At 41.4% G+C, this 16,260-nt stretch overlaps 1 protein-coding gene across 3 annotated transcripts in view; it reads left to right on the top strand.

The window, feature by feature from the left end:
* The window catches only part of RAB6A (RAB6A, member RAS oncogene family), a 61,572-nt gene that overhangs the window by 27,075 nt on the left and 18,237 nt on the right, over nt 1-16,260 (top strand). For all 3 annotated transcript variants that reach the window (XM_050903929.1, XM_050903936.1, XM_050903943.1), the window contains exons 2-3: nt 10,828-10,886; nt 15,770-15,823. In XM_050903929.1, coding sequence (XP_050759886.1) covers nt 10,828-10,886; nt 15,770-15,823 — 113 coding nt within the window. The remainder of the gene's footprint in view (nt 1-10,827; nt 10,887-15,769; nt 15,824-16,260) is intronic.

Below are 16,260 nucleotides of genomic sequence, written 5' to 3' on the forward strand. Positions count from 1 at the left end.
ACACCGGAGTGCTGAAGGCTGTCTGGTGAGCTGAAAGGCTGATGTCACAGTTTCTGGTTTGTGAAGTTGCTGGGAACTGCTGAGATATTAAGGCTTTAAAATATTTTACTTGGAAATTCTTCCATCACAAAGAGTTGACCGAAGTTCAAGGCACTTGATTGTTACATGGTAAAATGAAAATGGAAATTTCCTCAGCAGCAAAATTCTGGCCATGCTGTTTCTTACTTAATTGTAACGATGAGTAAAACTTGTCTTTGCACCGTAAGCAGATGTTCAGCTGTAATAAAACTGGCTCAGCTTGCCTTGGAAAGTCCAGTTTGGATAGCATCTTTGTAAGGACTAAGGGGATCAAATTTACAATGAGAAAATAAGCAACTTTTGTTCGGTATCTTTCAGTACGTTAAAATACTTGGGGCTCTGTACAGAGGGGAGGGGAAAGGGTGTGTTTCTGAGGCCAGTTACCATCTTGGTCATTTCACTGGTTCATTGGTCAGATGCTGTATCTCATTAAATTCATCACCATTTTGTGTAGAGCCCTTGCTCTCAGTTTTCTTAACTAGCGCAATGCTATTACTGTTTGTCTGGGAAGGTGTTAAAATGTGTGGTTTTAAAAAAAAAAAAAAAAAAAAAAAAAGTTTAATTTTTAAGAGGATCAACCCACCCCCAGCACCTTACCTGAACAGGAGCTAGGTGATGAGCAGCACATCTTAACCTGAGCCAGAAGATTGGGCACTGATATTAATTCACACTGTGAATTTGGGACTTCAGAGTTTGTAAAGATGTTAAGATTCTATGTAATGTCCAATACTATGGCCTGGGATAAAAAAAAAATAGTCGATATGCTTAAGGATTACCTCAGGCTTCCAGAAGTCTCTCATATTTTCCAGTCAATTTAATTTCTGCAGAGTTATTAATTTTGATTGCTTCTAATATAAATAGCCATCACCATAGTTGTTCAAAGACTATGATTAGTTATTTCTTACTGTTTTGTCAGCTGGTGGCTAACAAATGTAAATAGAAGATACGAAAATGCAAAGCACACCTTTTCCTGTAGTTCACTAAGGCTGGACAGGCTGCTACGGGAATGAAATTGGACTATGGGAATCTTCCGCTGCCAGTTCCTGGGGACTCATCTGTCTTAAAACTTCTGATAAGAAATAATGTCTGGTCGGTCCAAGCTGTCGCAACTGAGTATAATGTGAAATGTCTCTGCGAGTGTTGGAGCCCAGAAAGGCAGATGTGCAAGATGTGTAAGGGTGAGACCTTCAGCTGGGAAGGGTGATGCATCGTTTCAAAGATGAGGAAGGAAGAGGTGGTGAAGTTAGAGAAAATCCTGACTGACCTTACGCTAGTGGATTTTAGCATGTGTTTGCCTGCGTTTTACTGTCTTGATCAGTTAGTTGCTCTATTTTAATTTGGGGAGGAAAAGCAAGAGAGGAGGTGTCAGAGCAGGGTGTCGTTGATGGCAGCTTGAGCTGTCTTCTTTCCTCACCTCCAGTTGTAAGAGGCTACTGAATGGAGATACTATTTTATATGAAATAACACTCTCGGGACAGTTACTCCTTCGGCTTCTGCTTCCTTTGAATTTGAATCAAAAGGAACCCATTGCCATATACCTGCTACCTTGTAGACATGGTGCTGCTTTCATGCCTTTTGCAGACTTGTGACTGCTGATATTGATAAGCATAGTGCACGTCCCTGGAATTATTGAATAGCATGATACAAACATTGCAGTGTATTTTACAGATGTGTGGACGGATACAGCTGTGCTAGCAACGTGCAAGGTGTAAGATGTGTACCTCAGGAGCGGTAAGCTCATGTACCTACTCTGCTTTGTGGGTACAAGCCAATGATTCTCAAATTGAGAGCTACAGACTACCGGCAATCCCTGAGGCCAAAGTAATTGATCCAGGACTGTATCAAACAGTTTTCAATAGGGCTTTTAATTAAAGGAGGAAAAAAAAGCTTTGTTGTGGGTGGTGACCTGAAAAGAAATTAAGGATTGGCAGGGATTCATTGGCCTAAAAAGGTCAGCTACAGTTATTTGACATTGTTATTGATTGTGTCTGCCTTTCTAGAATTACTTTTCGAGGTAGGATGCCATAAAACCTACACAAACTGCCAAAAGACCCTTTCTGAATTGGTTGCTCTGTTGTCTGTCTTTCCCCCTACAATCACGTACGAACTGCTGGCTGCTGCCAGCAGCATCTTTGCTGCTGTTTTTCATTGTGTGGTGATCCGTTGTTCGCAAAGCAACTGTTGGTTTCCTGTGCCGCTGCCTACCATTTGCTGTGCGCAGAGGACTCCGAGCGTGGAGGTTTGTGAACTTCAGTCATCTGCAGCCCATAGAACCTGCTTTTAAATTCTTGACAGACTTTGACTTATTTTTTTGCATTTTAGAAGTATCCTTATGATGGACCAAAACGTCCACTGAAGCACCAAAGAAATATGTATCAATGTTTTGCATCAGCAAGTTATCTGCAGATCTTCACTGGCCCATAGTTCCTGTGTAGAGCAACGTAGCTGCAAATTTCCTTTGTCAAAGAAGTTGCAACTAAAATAAAGTGACAAAACTGCTGGAAGGGCATTAAATGGACTTTCTATTCAGAGTATGCTCCTTGCTCAGAGCTCCCTGTGCTTCACTCAATCTGAAGTTGACGAATTCACTGTAGGTACTTTAATTTCCTTTGCCTGATCTTCGTGTGTTTGATCTAGGCTGCAAGCCTTAGTCCATTGTTGGTTCTATTCCAAATGAATATGAAAACTATAATCAATTAAAATCAAGGTGAGTTGCCTCTGTTCTCTGGGATGAATGAAATATATTTAAAGTAGAAAATGATGGAACATCTCTTTAATTACTAAAATTATTTAAAACAAAACAAAACTGTTCCTTATTTTTATGGGTCTTGTTTGTCTCCCTGTAACTCTCTGGATATTCTACATTAACTTCCTAAACAGAATCTTAAAATTCCTTCTTAAAGAAGCAAATCTGTTTAAAAGGACAAGAGTATAATTTACAACCTAGATCTTTAACTGGGGTGGGAATAAATTATCTTAAAAAGAGGCTATTTGAACCATTTTGTTTGTACATAAAGAAGCCATTGCTGCTTTGGTATAATGCAAGAATCACTGAAGTAGTATGAAAGCCACTTGCACAATTTTTGTAGTGTTAACAGTACAAAATGTTCTTATTTCCTGGAATCAATGGGGGCAGCCGTTCCATTTCAGCAGCTAGGCTGGGAGGGCATCCTTCAGCCAGCTTTATCCTGCGTAGCCAAAACATGCTTTGAAAATGTCTGATAAATGTGCATTTAATATTGCCCTTTGTTAAAAAAAAAAAAAAAGAGTATCGCCATACTTTTTTAAATTAAAAATAACTTTTTTTTTTTACCAGACTCCCATAATTTTAGTTGTAAACAAAGCCACTTACAGAGAGTGGGGCCATGGATGTATTTGAAGAAGGTTTATTCTTTATTCCTTTCTTCTCATTCCCCCCCAGATTTTTCTTTTTATTTATTGGGGACTTAGGGATGCAAGGAACTGGCTCAGGTGGTCCTTTGGTTTGATCTCACCTGGTGTCTTGCATCAGGAAAGAAATGGCAGAATAAAAGAGGTTTGACAATAGAGCAGAAGTGGAATCAACGGGGGGGGGGGGGATGGGGGGACTTCAGGATAAAAAATTCTTTAGAGAAGGAGGCAAGACCACATCAACTCTGCCTTTTACCTCTGCTCTCTGTGACTAGACTTGATGCTATCCTCAGAGTTCCTCAGCTGTGACTGTGGATAAACTTAATCTTACTGAGAATTTGTTAGATGAATGCAGTCTGCTGGCTCTGTCAGTGTCTTCTGGATAATGAATGAGTTTTGTTTCTTGCTTGGGGGATCTGGGTGAAATTTCCATAGCTCGACAGCGAAGAGCAGAGGAGGATTTTTTTTTTTTTTTAAAGAAGCTGCTTTAGTCACTTTAATACAGCATTTCTGTTTTAAAAGCTCAGATGACATACCTAAAAATATTCTTGATTACTGGCTCATACAGATCATTTTAAGTCAACTATGAGCATCCTCCTTTTGGGGCTTCTTTTTAAATAAAAAATCTAAAAATGGCTTTCATGCATTCATAGTTCAGTATATTCTTCTTAGCAATGCTTTTTCCTCTTGGTTGCCTTGGGTTGTTTTTTCCAGATCTGAACTAGCAAGTTCTCTGATCCTGAGCATTAAATCTTTGAGTTTCAGTGACTCTTTTAAGCATTGGGTCTGAAGTACCAGCAAGTCTGCGCATGAAACTTGATGTGAGGCCGGCAGTCGGAAGATCTTGGAGCTGTAACTTTCAACAGGACTCCTTGGGTGGTATCGGATCATCTGTTTTGAGACTTGAGGGCAGAACAGAGTTTGACTTCTCAGTAAGAAATACTGTTCCTTGTCAGCACCTCAGTTATTGCTGGATAAGCTGTGCTGTGGTATGTCTAGTAAAGGAAGTACTTCCAGTGAAGATTTTGAAGTGAGCTTATCTGTGAAAGAAAGTTGTAGTGTCACGGGATTTATCCTTCAACCAAATCTTAAAGGAGTCTTGCAAAGGGCAAGTGAAATTTTGGGATTACGCTGCGATTTAGCTGTATGTGTGACGAGAAAGCTTTCTTCATCTTTCTCTCTTAACGCTTTTAGCAAGCTAGATCTCTGTTAACAAAGTCTGCCTCTGAGAACTGGGAGAGGTCAAGTGGAATTTTTTAGCTTTACAACGAAAAGGCTGGATAGATTGATTATTTTTACGATTATTTTGCTTTGCAGATGTTTCTTGGGTTTTTTTTTTTATTGCTGATGATTTGAAAGTCCTAAACAACAACTAGTATGAACTCGGAGATTTAAGTATGACTTTTCTGGAAGAATCCTTGGACAAGTTGTGAATCTCTAGTATAAAAGAGGCAAGCACGTGCCTAAGAAAATGAAACGGGGATGTAAGGCCTGCTCCTCGTACATCATACAGTAGAAGTGGCACAATCCCAATTACTTTTCCTTTGTAGGTCACTCTTGACTGTTGCCTGAGCCTTTGCAGACTCTGCCTGGCAACAAACGACCTTCTAATCCCGTGCTGGCAGGGAGATGATTTGTATTATCTAATGGGTCTCTTCCATCCCTGGCTCTTGTGCGAGTCTCCCCAGTGACTCGTTACAGCACACAGCATGGAGTGCCGCTTGCAGTGCTGCCAGCGGTAGCTGGCAGCACGTATTCTGCACGCGCTGGCGCGGAGGAGTTGTTGGTACCCACTATTAATCAATGTCATTAGTGGTGGTTGGCGTTGGACATACAGATCTCCAGCCCGCAAGGCCCCAGAAGCAGGACAAGGCAGTCTTCAAGAATCAGATGAACGACCTTGAAATCTCTCCAGTCGCTGCTGTCAGATCAAAGTTGCTGGAACAATGAGATTAGCGTATTGATTTCATCTTGTAGATGAATGCTCTTTCTGAAATAAGTGCTAGGCAGTGGCTCAAGGCTTCCAGACAAAGAGTATCGATCAGGTTGGCTCAATTAGCTGTTGAAGGCTTTGAATTTGGACCCTCATAGTTAATGGCAATTTCGCTGATAGGAACTTCACAAGTTCCCGTCTTTTAACTCAATTACGTGTCTTGGATACTTTGCTGTTTGCTGCCACTGATTCAGGTGCTGATTTAGGAGGATGTTAGTATTTGGGCATCTACTTTTTTCTGTGCTGAACCAGTGATCAAACCTTTCCTTTTAGGAGTTTCCTATTTTTATATTATCAGAACAGCCTACTTCTTCCTGTCCCATAACATATTAAAACATTGCAGCTTATCAGAATTAATGTGGATGAATGCTTCCACTTACTGCCTTGTACAGCAAAACGCTTTTCTCTCTGCTCTTCCCCCCAGCCTCCCAGAAAAAAGCCCCAGGTGGGCTCTGCAGTGTGTATTGTGTGCTCTTCAGGTTTGATGGTTAGGAGGGTGAGTAGCTAGTTCAGTATGGGAGCCACCAGTGATCTCTAGGTCCAAATTCTTCCAGAGCTGGTATAGCTGAAGAAAACCATCTGAGTAAGTCAGATACAAGCTTAAAAATTCCTGTTGGCACTGGTTGCCTTCCCATCCAGAAGTGTACGTTGATAATCTGTGCACTTAAGCAGTGGTGTCTGAGCCACAGCTGTGTGATTAGGAGCTGGTTAATGTGGACTTTGTTTTCGTTAGATCAGAAGCTTGAAGGAGCAGAAAACTCATCTAATGAAACCCATGCTGCTACTGTTGTTCAGCCACTTAATGACAGAAGAGTTTCCAAAATTGATGTTCAGGTGCAGTGCTGGACCAAATAGTTTCTTTGGTTAATCACTTATCTTCTTAGCTTCCGTCTGCTTCAAAAAATTCTTGGATGCCTTGCATGTAAATTCCTATGATGAGATGACATCTGACAACTCTGCATGCCAAGGAAGGGAGGAGAATCCGCTGCCCGGCCGAATAGGTTATTTCAGACTTTAATTACCCTCACTTCTAAAGTTGCATGCCTTTTCTGGTAGGACTTTGTTTGGACTCTGCTTTTAGCTGTTAGATGTTGGTCTACAGAAAGAAAAGAGGCTGGAGACCACCTTTCCTTATCACTAAATTACTTCTCCGCTGTCCATCACCTTTCAGTTGTTCTGTGTAAACTGTGCAAGCTGCCTTTTTTTCTTGCCAAAAAGCTCCTTCTCAGCTTCTGAATTGTTTGAGGTTTTTCCTCGCTTCCTGTAACGCAGCTGTTGGCGTGTCCAGCAGAACCCCCCTCGCTGCTCCAGCCAAAGCTGTGCACTGCAGTAGAACCCCATTTGCAGCGTTTCCTCCCCCACCTTTATTCCTCCGAGGATAATGTTAACTTTTTTTTTTGTCCCAGCAGCATATCAGGAATATTTTGGCCGAAAGGATGTCGTATGCTACTGCATCGCTGACTAATGCTGCCCTGGACATACTTGTGTGTTGAAATTTTCCCAAGAGATTAAATTAACCCACTAGATTTAAAAAAACTGCTTAATGAAACAAGGCTGAAGTCTTGACTGTCTTATCTGCTTCCTTTGGTTATAACCCCCGGATTGCTTACCCAGTTGTTTGCAATCTGTGTTTTAAGCAGCCAGTTGTTCTGGTCTGTGTGTATTACCTTGTGCTACTTCTCCCTGCTGAGTTTCATTTTCCTTGAGGTCACTCCTGCATTTTTCAAGATTATTTTGAATTCTGATTCTGTCCTCTAATTTGCTTGCAGTCACTCCCAAATTAATGCCTTCCGTGAATTCGATAAACATACAGCCAGCAAGATGGAATAGAAAGCAAGTGAAAATATGTAACAGAATGGGATTCAAACTCTCCTGCAGATCCTCAGTCAAAAAATTGGTTCTTTTTTTGGCAATGTTCTTTATTGTTGTTGGTTTTATTTGTTTTTAAGGTCATGCACAGGGGCTTAACACTCTGTTATGACGTTCTGAATAAAAACTGATGTAAAAATAAAACTCATCCAAGAGTCCAGGGGCTCGACTCCAAAAGCAAATGGTGAACTGTGACTCAATGGCCCGCCCTTGTTGCTCTGCCAAGGGAGGGGAAAAAGATGAGCTACTTCTTTATGCAGGTTGTGGTGTGCTAGCTGCACTTCCCTTTGTAAGGTATTATCCTCACTAGGAATTTAGTTTGTAACTGTTGTGTTAGGTCCGTCATAAATGCAGTTAGCATGTTTATGTACTTGGTGTACTCACAAAATCATGTGTGACAGTGCTTTAGCTATGACTAGCCCAGGGGCCTGTGCTGTGCCTCTGTATGGGAGAGATGTGATCAACATAATTGACAATAGATTAATTTCTGTGTGTTTTCGTTCTCTATTCAAGCTCTCTGAAGCAGGGCTTATAGCAGCATGGCTTCCACAGGAGAATCGGCATATGCATCCACATCACTTTAGTGTGCAACAGATGGTATATGAATCCTAGGGTGATTCATTCCGCTATTTTTTGTAGGGCTGGGGATAGTTTCTGCCATTGGCAGGCAGGGCGGTGTGTGTGGGGAGGCTGGGGAGAGGTGAGATGGTGTTAGGTATTAGGAGTGGCTCTTTTAAAGAGGAAATATTTAAAGCCTGTAACCCTCTGGACAAGGTGTCTGTTTATATAATCTAAACTTGTGAATTTCTGAAAGGAAGATTCACTGACTTTTCCTTTTAATTATAGATAGAGTGGGAATTGTGGGCTTTCACTTCTGCCAGGATTTTTAAAGCAAGTTGTTTTTTTTTTTTAAAGGAGAACTGGTGATGCTTCAGTAGTCATGGTGGAATTAAAACTGTAAGCAGTTGGTATTAATACTAACTTGATCTGGTGCGTGTTGACATACTATGGAAAGAAAACCTTAGTCTGTTTGGAGAAGAAATGTCTTAGAAATGAAGTGCATTAAGACACTCTATTCAAATGTTGGTTGAAGCAGATATTTAAATATAAGCAAGCCAGGCAGTACCTTATTTTTCCCCTCTTTTTGTGAAATGTTTGAAAGTAGGGTAGGGAAGCTCAAAGAATGTGGAACAGAAAATCTTTTCAGATTTTATGGTTTCTAGACAGGCTCCCTCCAAGACATCTCAGTGTATAGTGGGAAGGGAAATGATTTGCCAGAAGACTTCAGTGTTCTTCAGGGGTTGTGACTTACAAAGGCATATTATTTCGGGGGTTTGATTACACCCCCTTGCACCTCTAAAGAATTAAATTTGACTGCTTGCATCAGTGGCCCCGTGAGGAAAAGCCAGCTTGTTTGTGGTGCCGCAAATCCATTACTGGGATTTATAGTGTGTGCTGCAATGGCAAGGTATTGGATTTGCTCATCTCTGTCCCTTGAGGATTGTTGCTGGGTCTGGAGTGAAACCCTCCTCCTCTCGCGGCCCATGCCTGTTTGTCCTGCACCAGCTTGTGCTGTTGTTCAACACATCTGTGGGGCCCTGGGACAAATTTGAATAAGGGATTCAGGAACCCTGCCCGTCTGAGATACGTTGCTTCTGAAAACCGCCTCACTGAAGGGAATGTTTGCTCTGCCTTTGCGAAGGCAGCTTTTTAACTTTGTGGGAAACCCGATTATGCCTATGTAGCAGAATATGTTAAAAATTCACACAGGAATTCAAATTTTGACTTGGGAAAATCTTTTTCTCAAAGGCTGTCTACTGGATTCCTGGTAGTTTAGCACTTCTGCAGAGTTAACTGAGGTTTGCAGATGGATTAAAATGCTGCTTAAGTACAATACTGGAGATTTTGTTGGAAGGTTTATACTAAGATTTAAAAAAACCCCAAACAACCCAAAAACCAGAAACCTCCCAAAAAACCCCACCCCCAAAATCTTGGCTTCAATTCCTCTGCTCTCTTGATGGTCACCCTTGCAGAGAACTAACATCTCTGGAAGCTTATTTGAAGAACACAGAACAAGCTTCGGCTTGTGCACATCTAACTGCCTTTTATCTGTACCTGCAACGTTTGATGGCTAACATAAGTCATACAGCTCTTCTCCCCTGCCAGTGGGAGATGGCAAATTCCAACTGCAAGGAGTTTAGAAGTGAACAATGGGAAGTGATGTATTCCTGAGTAACTTCAGTTGTTTCCGAAATAATTTGCCTACAATTAAGAGTATTTAAACATATTGAAATGAGGCAGGTTGAGATGTTCCAGTTCCTGCATATCTTGCTGGTCCCCTCCACGTAAAGATGGCATGGAGTAGGAAAAAGTTGTCCATTGAGTATGAGTTAGGCTTTGTCCCAGCTCAGCTGTATCATTGGTCTTACAGGAGTAGAAAGTAACTGTTGTGACGATGATTGTTTTAAAATGAACCTCCTGTTGCTTGTCTTTTAAGGAAAATGAGATTACAAGGTAGTCTGATACCTGGCTGAAATGTTATGATACACACAGTTTTATGTGGATCTCAGTTATGAAATGAGGATCTTTACATAGTTTGACGTAGTTTGTGATTTAACCTGGCCAAGCTGAGTTGCAGTTAAAGAGGAGCTGCAGCATCGCAAATGGCTGCATGAAAAAGCCTTCGCCTGTGTCTCTGTGACTATCAGGTGTGCCTGCCCATGCTGCAGTGACACCTTCTGATTGCAGTACCGACTGACTTCCTAATGCTGAACAGCCAAGTGAATATACCAGTCACGAGCTGCAGCCATCGCTGGGGTGGATAATGCCATTTTTAACAGCATGTGAACCTGCTTATACAAAAAGGTATAGTGAATATGTTGTCAAAGGAAGGGTGAAGTTAATGGAGTGATAAGGACTGCAGGCATCGTGGGCAGATGGTAAAGAAGCCTCTCAACAATGATGCTCTTCAATCTTGTCTTATGCTACCGTGATACTACAGCAGGGACTGCCATTTGTGTGACAAATATGGAGTGTGTGACATTGAGGAGATGTGCAGCGAGATGTATTTTAAAGCGACATAGCCACCTTGTTTTATGAGCGAGAAGAGCTGTATTGTTTATAATAATTTGTTGTAGGGATTGTCAGACCTATTACGTTTGTTGATTTAGATCAACTAAAATTCTGAATGACTTGGTAGAAACTGGAACGATCAAATTACTTCAATTTTCATCTTGAATCACGAATGTTTAAAAGTAAAACTGATGCTCAGGAATGATACAGGAGCCAACCTTTTTCAGAAAAAATGTGCCTACTAGTGACTTCGCAATTGTAAAGTCAAATAACTGCTATTTTGCTTGTAGGAAGTTTAATTGCACAGTACGGATCTGTTGAACACAGAGTAAAACTCCTGAAACCATTTTTAAATCACTTGCTTAAAACTTGCACTGAAATTGTTCCTTGAATGTGTTTTGTTTTGTTTTTTTTTCTTCTTTTAGTGGGGAAGACTTCCTTGATCACCAGGTTCATGTATGACAGCTTTGACAACACCTACCAGGTAAATTAACCCATATTATTGTCTTCTGTAAGGCCCCTCTGTTGCGGTGTCTTCCGTTGCAGGAAGAATCTATTTGATTGCAGTGGATAAGAGTTGGTACACTGACCAAATTGTTAACTGTAAAATCTTTAAGCGTTGTATTTTAATAACCTTTCAGAACGGCTTTTCAGTGTTGGATTCTGCTCGAGTAGCTTATCTGCCACTTGCAGTAGGATGAGCTGTTGTTGGAAAGGAGAGGCTTCTTAGGTATACCCAAGTAATAGCAGTTGTTACGTCTACCAGGTTTTTTTTTTCACCATTTGCTACCAGACCATCACAGATCTAATGTCTCTGTGGGGAAAATGTAACAGGTACCTGGCTCTTTTAAAAAAAGAAGCTAGCTGAGCTGCAAGAGGTTCTGCAGTGGGGTGAACAAGGATTTGTGGAGCAGAAAGCAGTGGATTGTAAGGCTGGGTGTGCTTTAGGATGCTATTTTATGCTGTCTGCTGGAACAAAGACCACAAAACTGGTTGTTATGCACGTCCCCATCCTGTGACTGCTTATTTATGCTTATTTATTATTGAAACAAGATTGGATTGACAAGGTTGGGGCTGAAGCAGTGGTTGTCTTTTATTCCAGTTGGCCCTGCAGCCCCCTCACTGCTTCCTGGTTGGTGACAAGTCAGTTCAAGCTGACGCAAGCTAAATTTTCTAAATTCTAGGAGAGCAATCATTGTTGCCCACTCCCAGAATTTAGGATGAGCTTGAAAAGGTGGCAAGCTATAAAAGTACTTTAGTTTCATAAAGTGTGTCTTCTCCAAGCAGAACATGTTTCATGACTTGGTTACAGTTGGTGACGTTCTGAATGCACTAAGCTGAGAAAAATCTGTTCCCTGATGAATGTGAAGGGTTTTTTAGGGGGGTGGGAGGAGGAGGTAATGGGAAAAAAATAAGAAAAACGCTGTGACTCTTCTGTTACTTAGTGTCTATCCAAGTATCTCGTTTAAATCTCTTTACCCCTTAATGATTTCCTTCCTGCCTCTTCAGTAATTCCTCATTGCTGCTGCTAGGCAAGTTGGGTAGAATGAGATGTAAGTTCTTACTTAACTACGGGAAAAGCAAAGCTTCTATGGTGTAGGAGGGCTAGAGTACACATCATTGCTCCCAGGGGAGCAAACATCCTTTCAGATTCTACCCACTGTAATTACATGGACATGTGAATGCAGTTCTTTTATTTAATCTGTTTTTTTCCCACAGTATTTTTCTTTCAGGTCTGCTCCTTTTCTCTATGGAGCTTGCGTCCTAGTTCTTTCTTGAAGAGGTTTGACCCTCTGTGCTTTATGATAATATAGTTGTCTCCATGGGAAGCTGGTCTGACATAATATACTAAATGATTGCAAAATGAATGAGTGGGACTTAAAACAGTAAGAAATCTTAAGGGCTTACAAGATAGCTTCAATTTAGCTATCACTGATGCATGCCTAGTTTGGGTGTTCATGTACTTGGTATAGTGTCATTCATCCAAAGACCTCTATTTTACTGAAGTCATGACTGAGGTAGGGCGATGTGTCCTATTTTGCTATAGCTGGAAGAAAGAATGAGTCATAAAAGCTCCAGTAATTTGGCCAAAACCACACCACATATTAGTGTCAAACCACAATATAGATTTCTCGATGCCCAGGATTATATAGAGACCTCTCAAAGCCAAGTACTTGAATGATAATGCATATCAAACCATGTACATGGTTAACTGTAGCTGTAGGTTAGTTGATGGATGATTTGCTTGTTCTGGACATTTCTGATAAATTTTGAATGCATATTTTCTGAAAGCTGCCACAACCTATCATTTGAACAAGGTTTTTTGTGTTCAGTTGGTAAAAATAGAAAGCCTCTGTTTAATAAAATCTGTGCTGTGCATTAGTTTTCTTTTGCTTGCTGCTAGATAAGAGGAATTCAGCTGTTGCCCCCGTAGCTTATTAATAAGCTGTTCTCATGAAAGCGACATTTGTGAATCAAACAAGAACTCACTGTACTGTGTCAAGGCAACCCAAACACCTGAAATAAAATTGTGCCATTGGTGGTGTATATTTTACCAGGAGTGATTCCTCTCCATGGACATGCTGGAAAAGGTTTTCCTTGTTCTGTGGCACCATATGTGATGTATAATGGAAGACCAGTGTTGGCAAACATGATGATTCTGTGTGTGTTATGCAAGAGGAGGATTACAGGCCACGCTTCCCTTTAGCTTCAGCCTCTTGGAGGAGGGGAGAGGGAGAACAGTGTTGAGTTGAAACACTGACCGGTGACTTAAAAGATAATTCAGGTTCTTGCTTTGCCTCAGGCTTCCTTGCATAGTCCTGGGTAATTCTGTGTCAGCAAGTATAGCCTATAAAATAGGGTAACAACAGTTCCTTATTAGACAGTAGTGTTGTGAGGACAGATGGATTAAAAAGTGTTCTCATACACGGCCCCATCTGTAGTGTGGCCCTCTTGAGCGTTTTTTTGTTCTGCTCGTTTTCTTTAAATTTGCAGTTGGGCAGTACCTCCCATCATGTTCGAGCACGCTTAGTCCCTGCTTGTTCCATGCGGTGCACAGCATTTCACAAGCAAGTTAAACCTGTCTCCACCTTGATTACAGTAATTTGCTTAGTTTCATGTCCATGTATTTCTCCCCATCGGTAAGCAGACTTTTCCTCTACTCATACATTGCACAGCTCTCTGTTACAACTCATCCATAAAGATCCCCCAAGTTTTTTTTGCACCTTCTATCAGAATTGTGACAAAATGGCTCTTTGTGGGTTACCTATTTTAGTAAAAGTCTGGGATCTAGAGTGCCTGAATCTGCTCCTTGACATCTGCTGCTTCTCTGTATCATCATGATATGCTCAGAACAGTACAGGTGGACAAATATGTTTGGCTGTAAGTTATTCCATGTAATTCTTAGAGCTTGTGGGGGCTTAGGTCAAGAGCCATTTCACAGCTTGAAAGTAGCAGACCTGCCATACATTCTTCTCAATGTGATTGGCGCAAATATTTGCATCACCCAGATCTAAAATAAGTTTCGTGCTTGGCCTTTCTGTTGCGTTTCCCATGCCGTGAGTGTCCAAGTGCAGGAATCTGACTGACTCGATGCATTTCTGCACGGCACTTTCGTTTCTACCAGGCATACCGAGCCTTCTTACGGCAGCGTGTGAGCTTCAGAGCTCTTGCTGCCGTACAGCTGCGTGGGAGGGATGGCATGAAGTACAGGCTGAGGCAAGTTTTGGGCTTTGCAGCTGATGTGCCAGCTCCTACTGAGAGCAGAGAAAATCTGAGTCTCCAGCAGTCTGTCAGCCAGAATGGGATCCTGTCTTGTATATATGGTGTAAGATCTTAGGGGTTTTGTAGCTTTTCTTCTGTAAAGGAAAGTCGAATAGACACGAGGGAAAATAGAAGCATCTTTGAGGCAATCTTCCAAGGAGTACCCTCTACCAAAACAATGGAAAACAAAAGCAGAAGGGAAACATGTTGTTGCATTAGTCTTTTGAGGCTTCTCATATCCGCCTTACAGTTTCAGTATCATCTCTCTGAACTGGTAGTGTCACAGTTCTTGATGACAGGTGAAGAACCACTGGGTAGCCGTCTTGGGATCCACCACTATTTATTTTTCCCGTATGCGTCTCTGGTACTCCAAATCTGCTGTCCTGATCCAGCCAGGAAAGTTTGTTTTCTGATGTGTTGTATTTAGTTGCAAATGGAAATTCAATTGGATTGTTCAGTTCTGCTTTTTTAATTCATTTGCAGCTGTTTTTTTCTGTATTGCTTGCAAGCAGGCTGGCTGGCTCTCTTCTTTATTCCTACCATGTAAAGTATCTAGCAGAATACAAGGAATTAATTATGGGGATATATAGTGAGGGCATAATAGCAGTCTAACAATATGGAGCGCATACAGTAAAATAAACTCTTCATTAGAAATACCTGCTTCAGCGTGGGAGAGCAGGGAAGAGGTTGTATCAAGCCTCTTTGCCCTAGCTAAGAGACTTACCTCTTAACTGTTGGGTTTTTTTTTTTCTTTTTTTTCTTTTTAAATCAATTTGTTTGGAATGTTTTCCAGGCTCTGTTGATGTTGCTGAGCGGTGCAGCTGCTTGAGATGCTCAGTGTCCTGCTGAAGCCAGGGCAGCCTTATAGTCCCAACAGGTCAGCTCGGTTGTATCCCTGCTGCAAACGAACTCCTAGACCTTGGATTCGCCCTCACTGCAGCCTTGAAAAATGGGGTGAAGATCATGTATTTAAGAAGCAGCTCTTGATAGTGCTTAGTAGTGCTTTGCTCTTTCTCTTAAACGCATATAAGGATGTTCTGTGCGAAGCTCCCACTAGTGTCTAGAAACTTGGATGCAGTTATGCTGCAGTGAGCTTTAGTATTAAGTGAGCTTTAGTAATTGTTGGGTGCCGTGTGTGTGCACGCGCCCTTGTGTTGCAGCAGATGTGAAGATGTCCACCTTAGCCATAATGAAAAAGGCTTAAAGTTAAGATGCATTAAGATATTTGGCAGTCAGGAAGAATAGTGTGCCCAGATACCCTCATTCAGCTGATGGACGCTTAACTTAGGCCAGATGCATAAAAATCCTTGCTGATACCCATATGACTGCATGCATTAAACTGTCAATACGCATAAACTGAAGTTAAATTAACAACTTTTTGTGCTTTAAGATATTGTTCTGGTTATGGATATTAAGGAAATTGCTTATTGAGTCTTACTTATAGGTAGAGCTATATCTTGAAAGTAAGAAAACCAGCATATTTTTCTTGCAGATACGCTACAGGTGCTGAATTCTGATGTGGCAGTAATGTTCGCTCCCCTGAAAATCACTACAGTTGTTCTGATGTTTTATTTAAGAGGTGTTGGTTTTTTCATTTTTTTACAGGCAACAATTGGCATTGACTTCTTATCGAAAACCATGTATTTGGAGGATCGAACAGTGAGTAAGATTTTTGTTGCACTTCTCTCTGTACGGTAGGAATGAGGATCAGCATCTGTTGTAATTGTGCAGCCCACAGTTCTGAGATCACTTGGAAGCACGGACTGAGCCTTCATCTACCAGCTGCTTCCAGACTGACAAGTGCTGTGGAGACAGCTCCCTTCTCTGTTTGGGGAGATGGGAAATCACCATTTGGTGCATCTGTGGAGGGCTCATGAGTGCCATTTTACAAGCGGCCGAAGGTGCTACAGTGTCATCCTCTTTCAAGGAAGAGGTGATACGGATAGTTTGAGGGGGGCATAATGGTGGGAATTTGGAGAAGGGGACCATGCTTAACCCCTTCAGTTTTTGATGTCACAAGACAGAAAGATAAAATATAAATTGCCAAATGTTGCCAGTTAATAGCTAGCTTGATATTCTTAATATTACGTGTCCAA

The sequence above is a fragment of the Gymnogyps californianus genome, chromosome 1 (genome assembly GCF_018139145.2).
Source record: "Gymnogyps californianus isolate 813 chromosome 1, ASM1813914v2, whole genome shotgun sequence".
In the NCBI taxonomy this organism is placed as follows: Eukaryota; Metazoa; Chordata; class Aves; order Accipitriformes; family Cathartidae; genus Gymnogyps; species Gymnogyps californianus.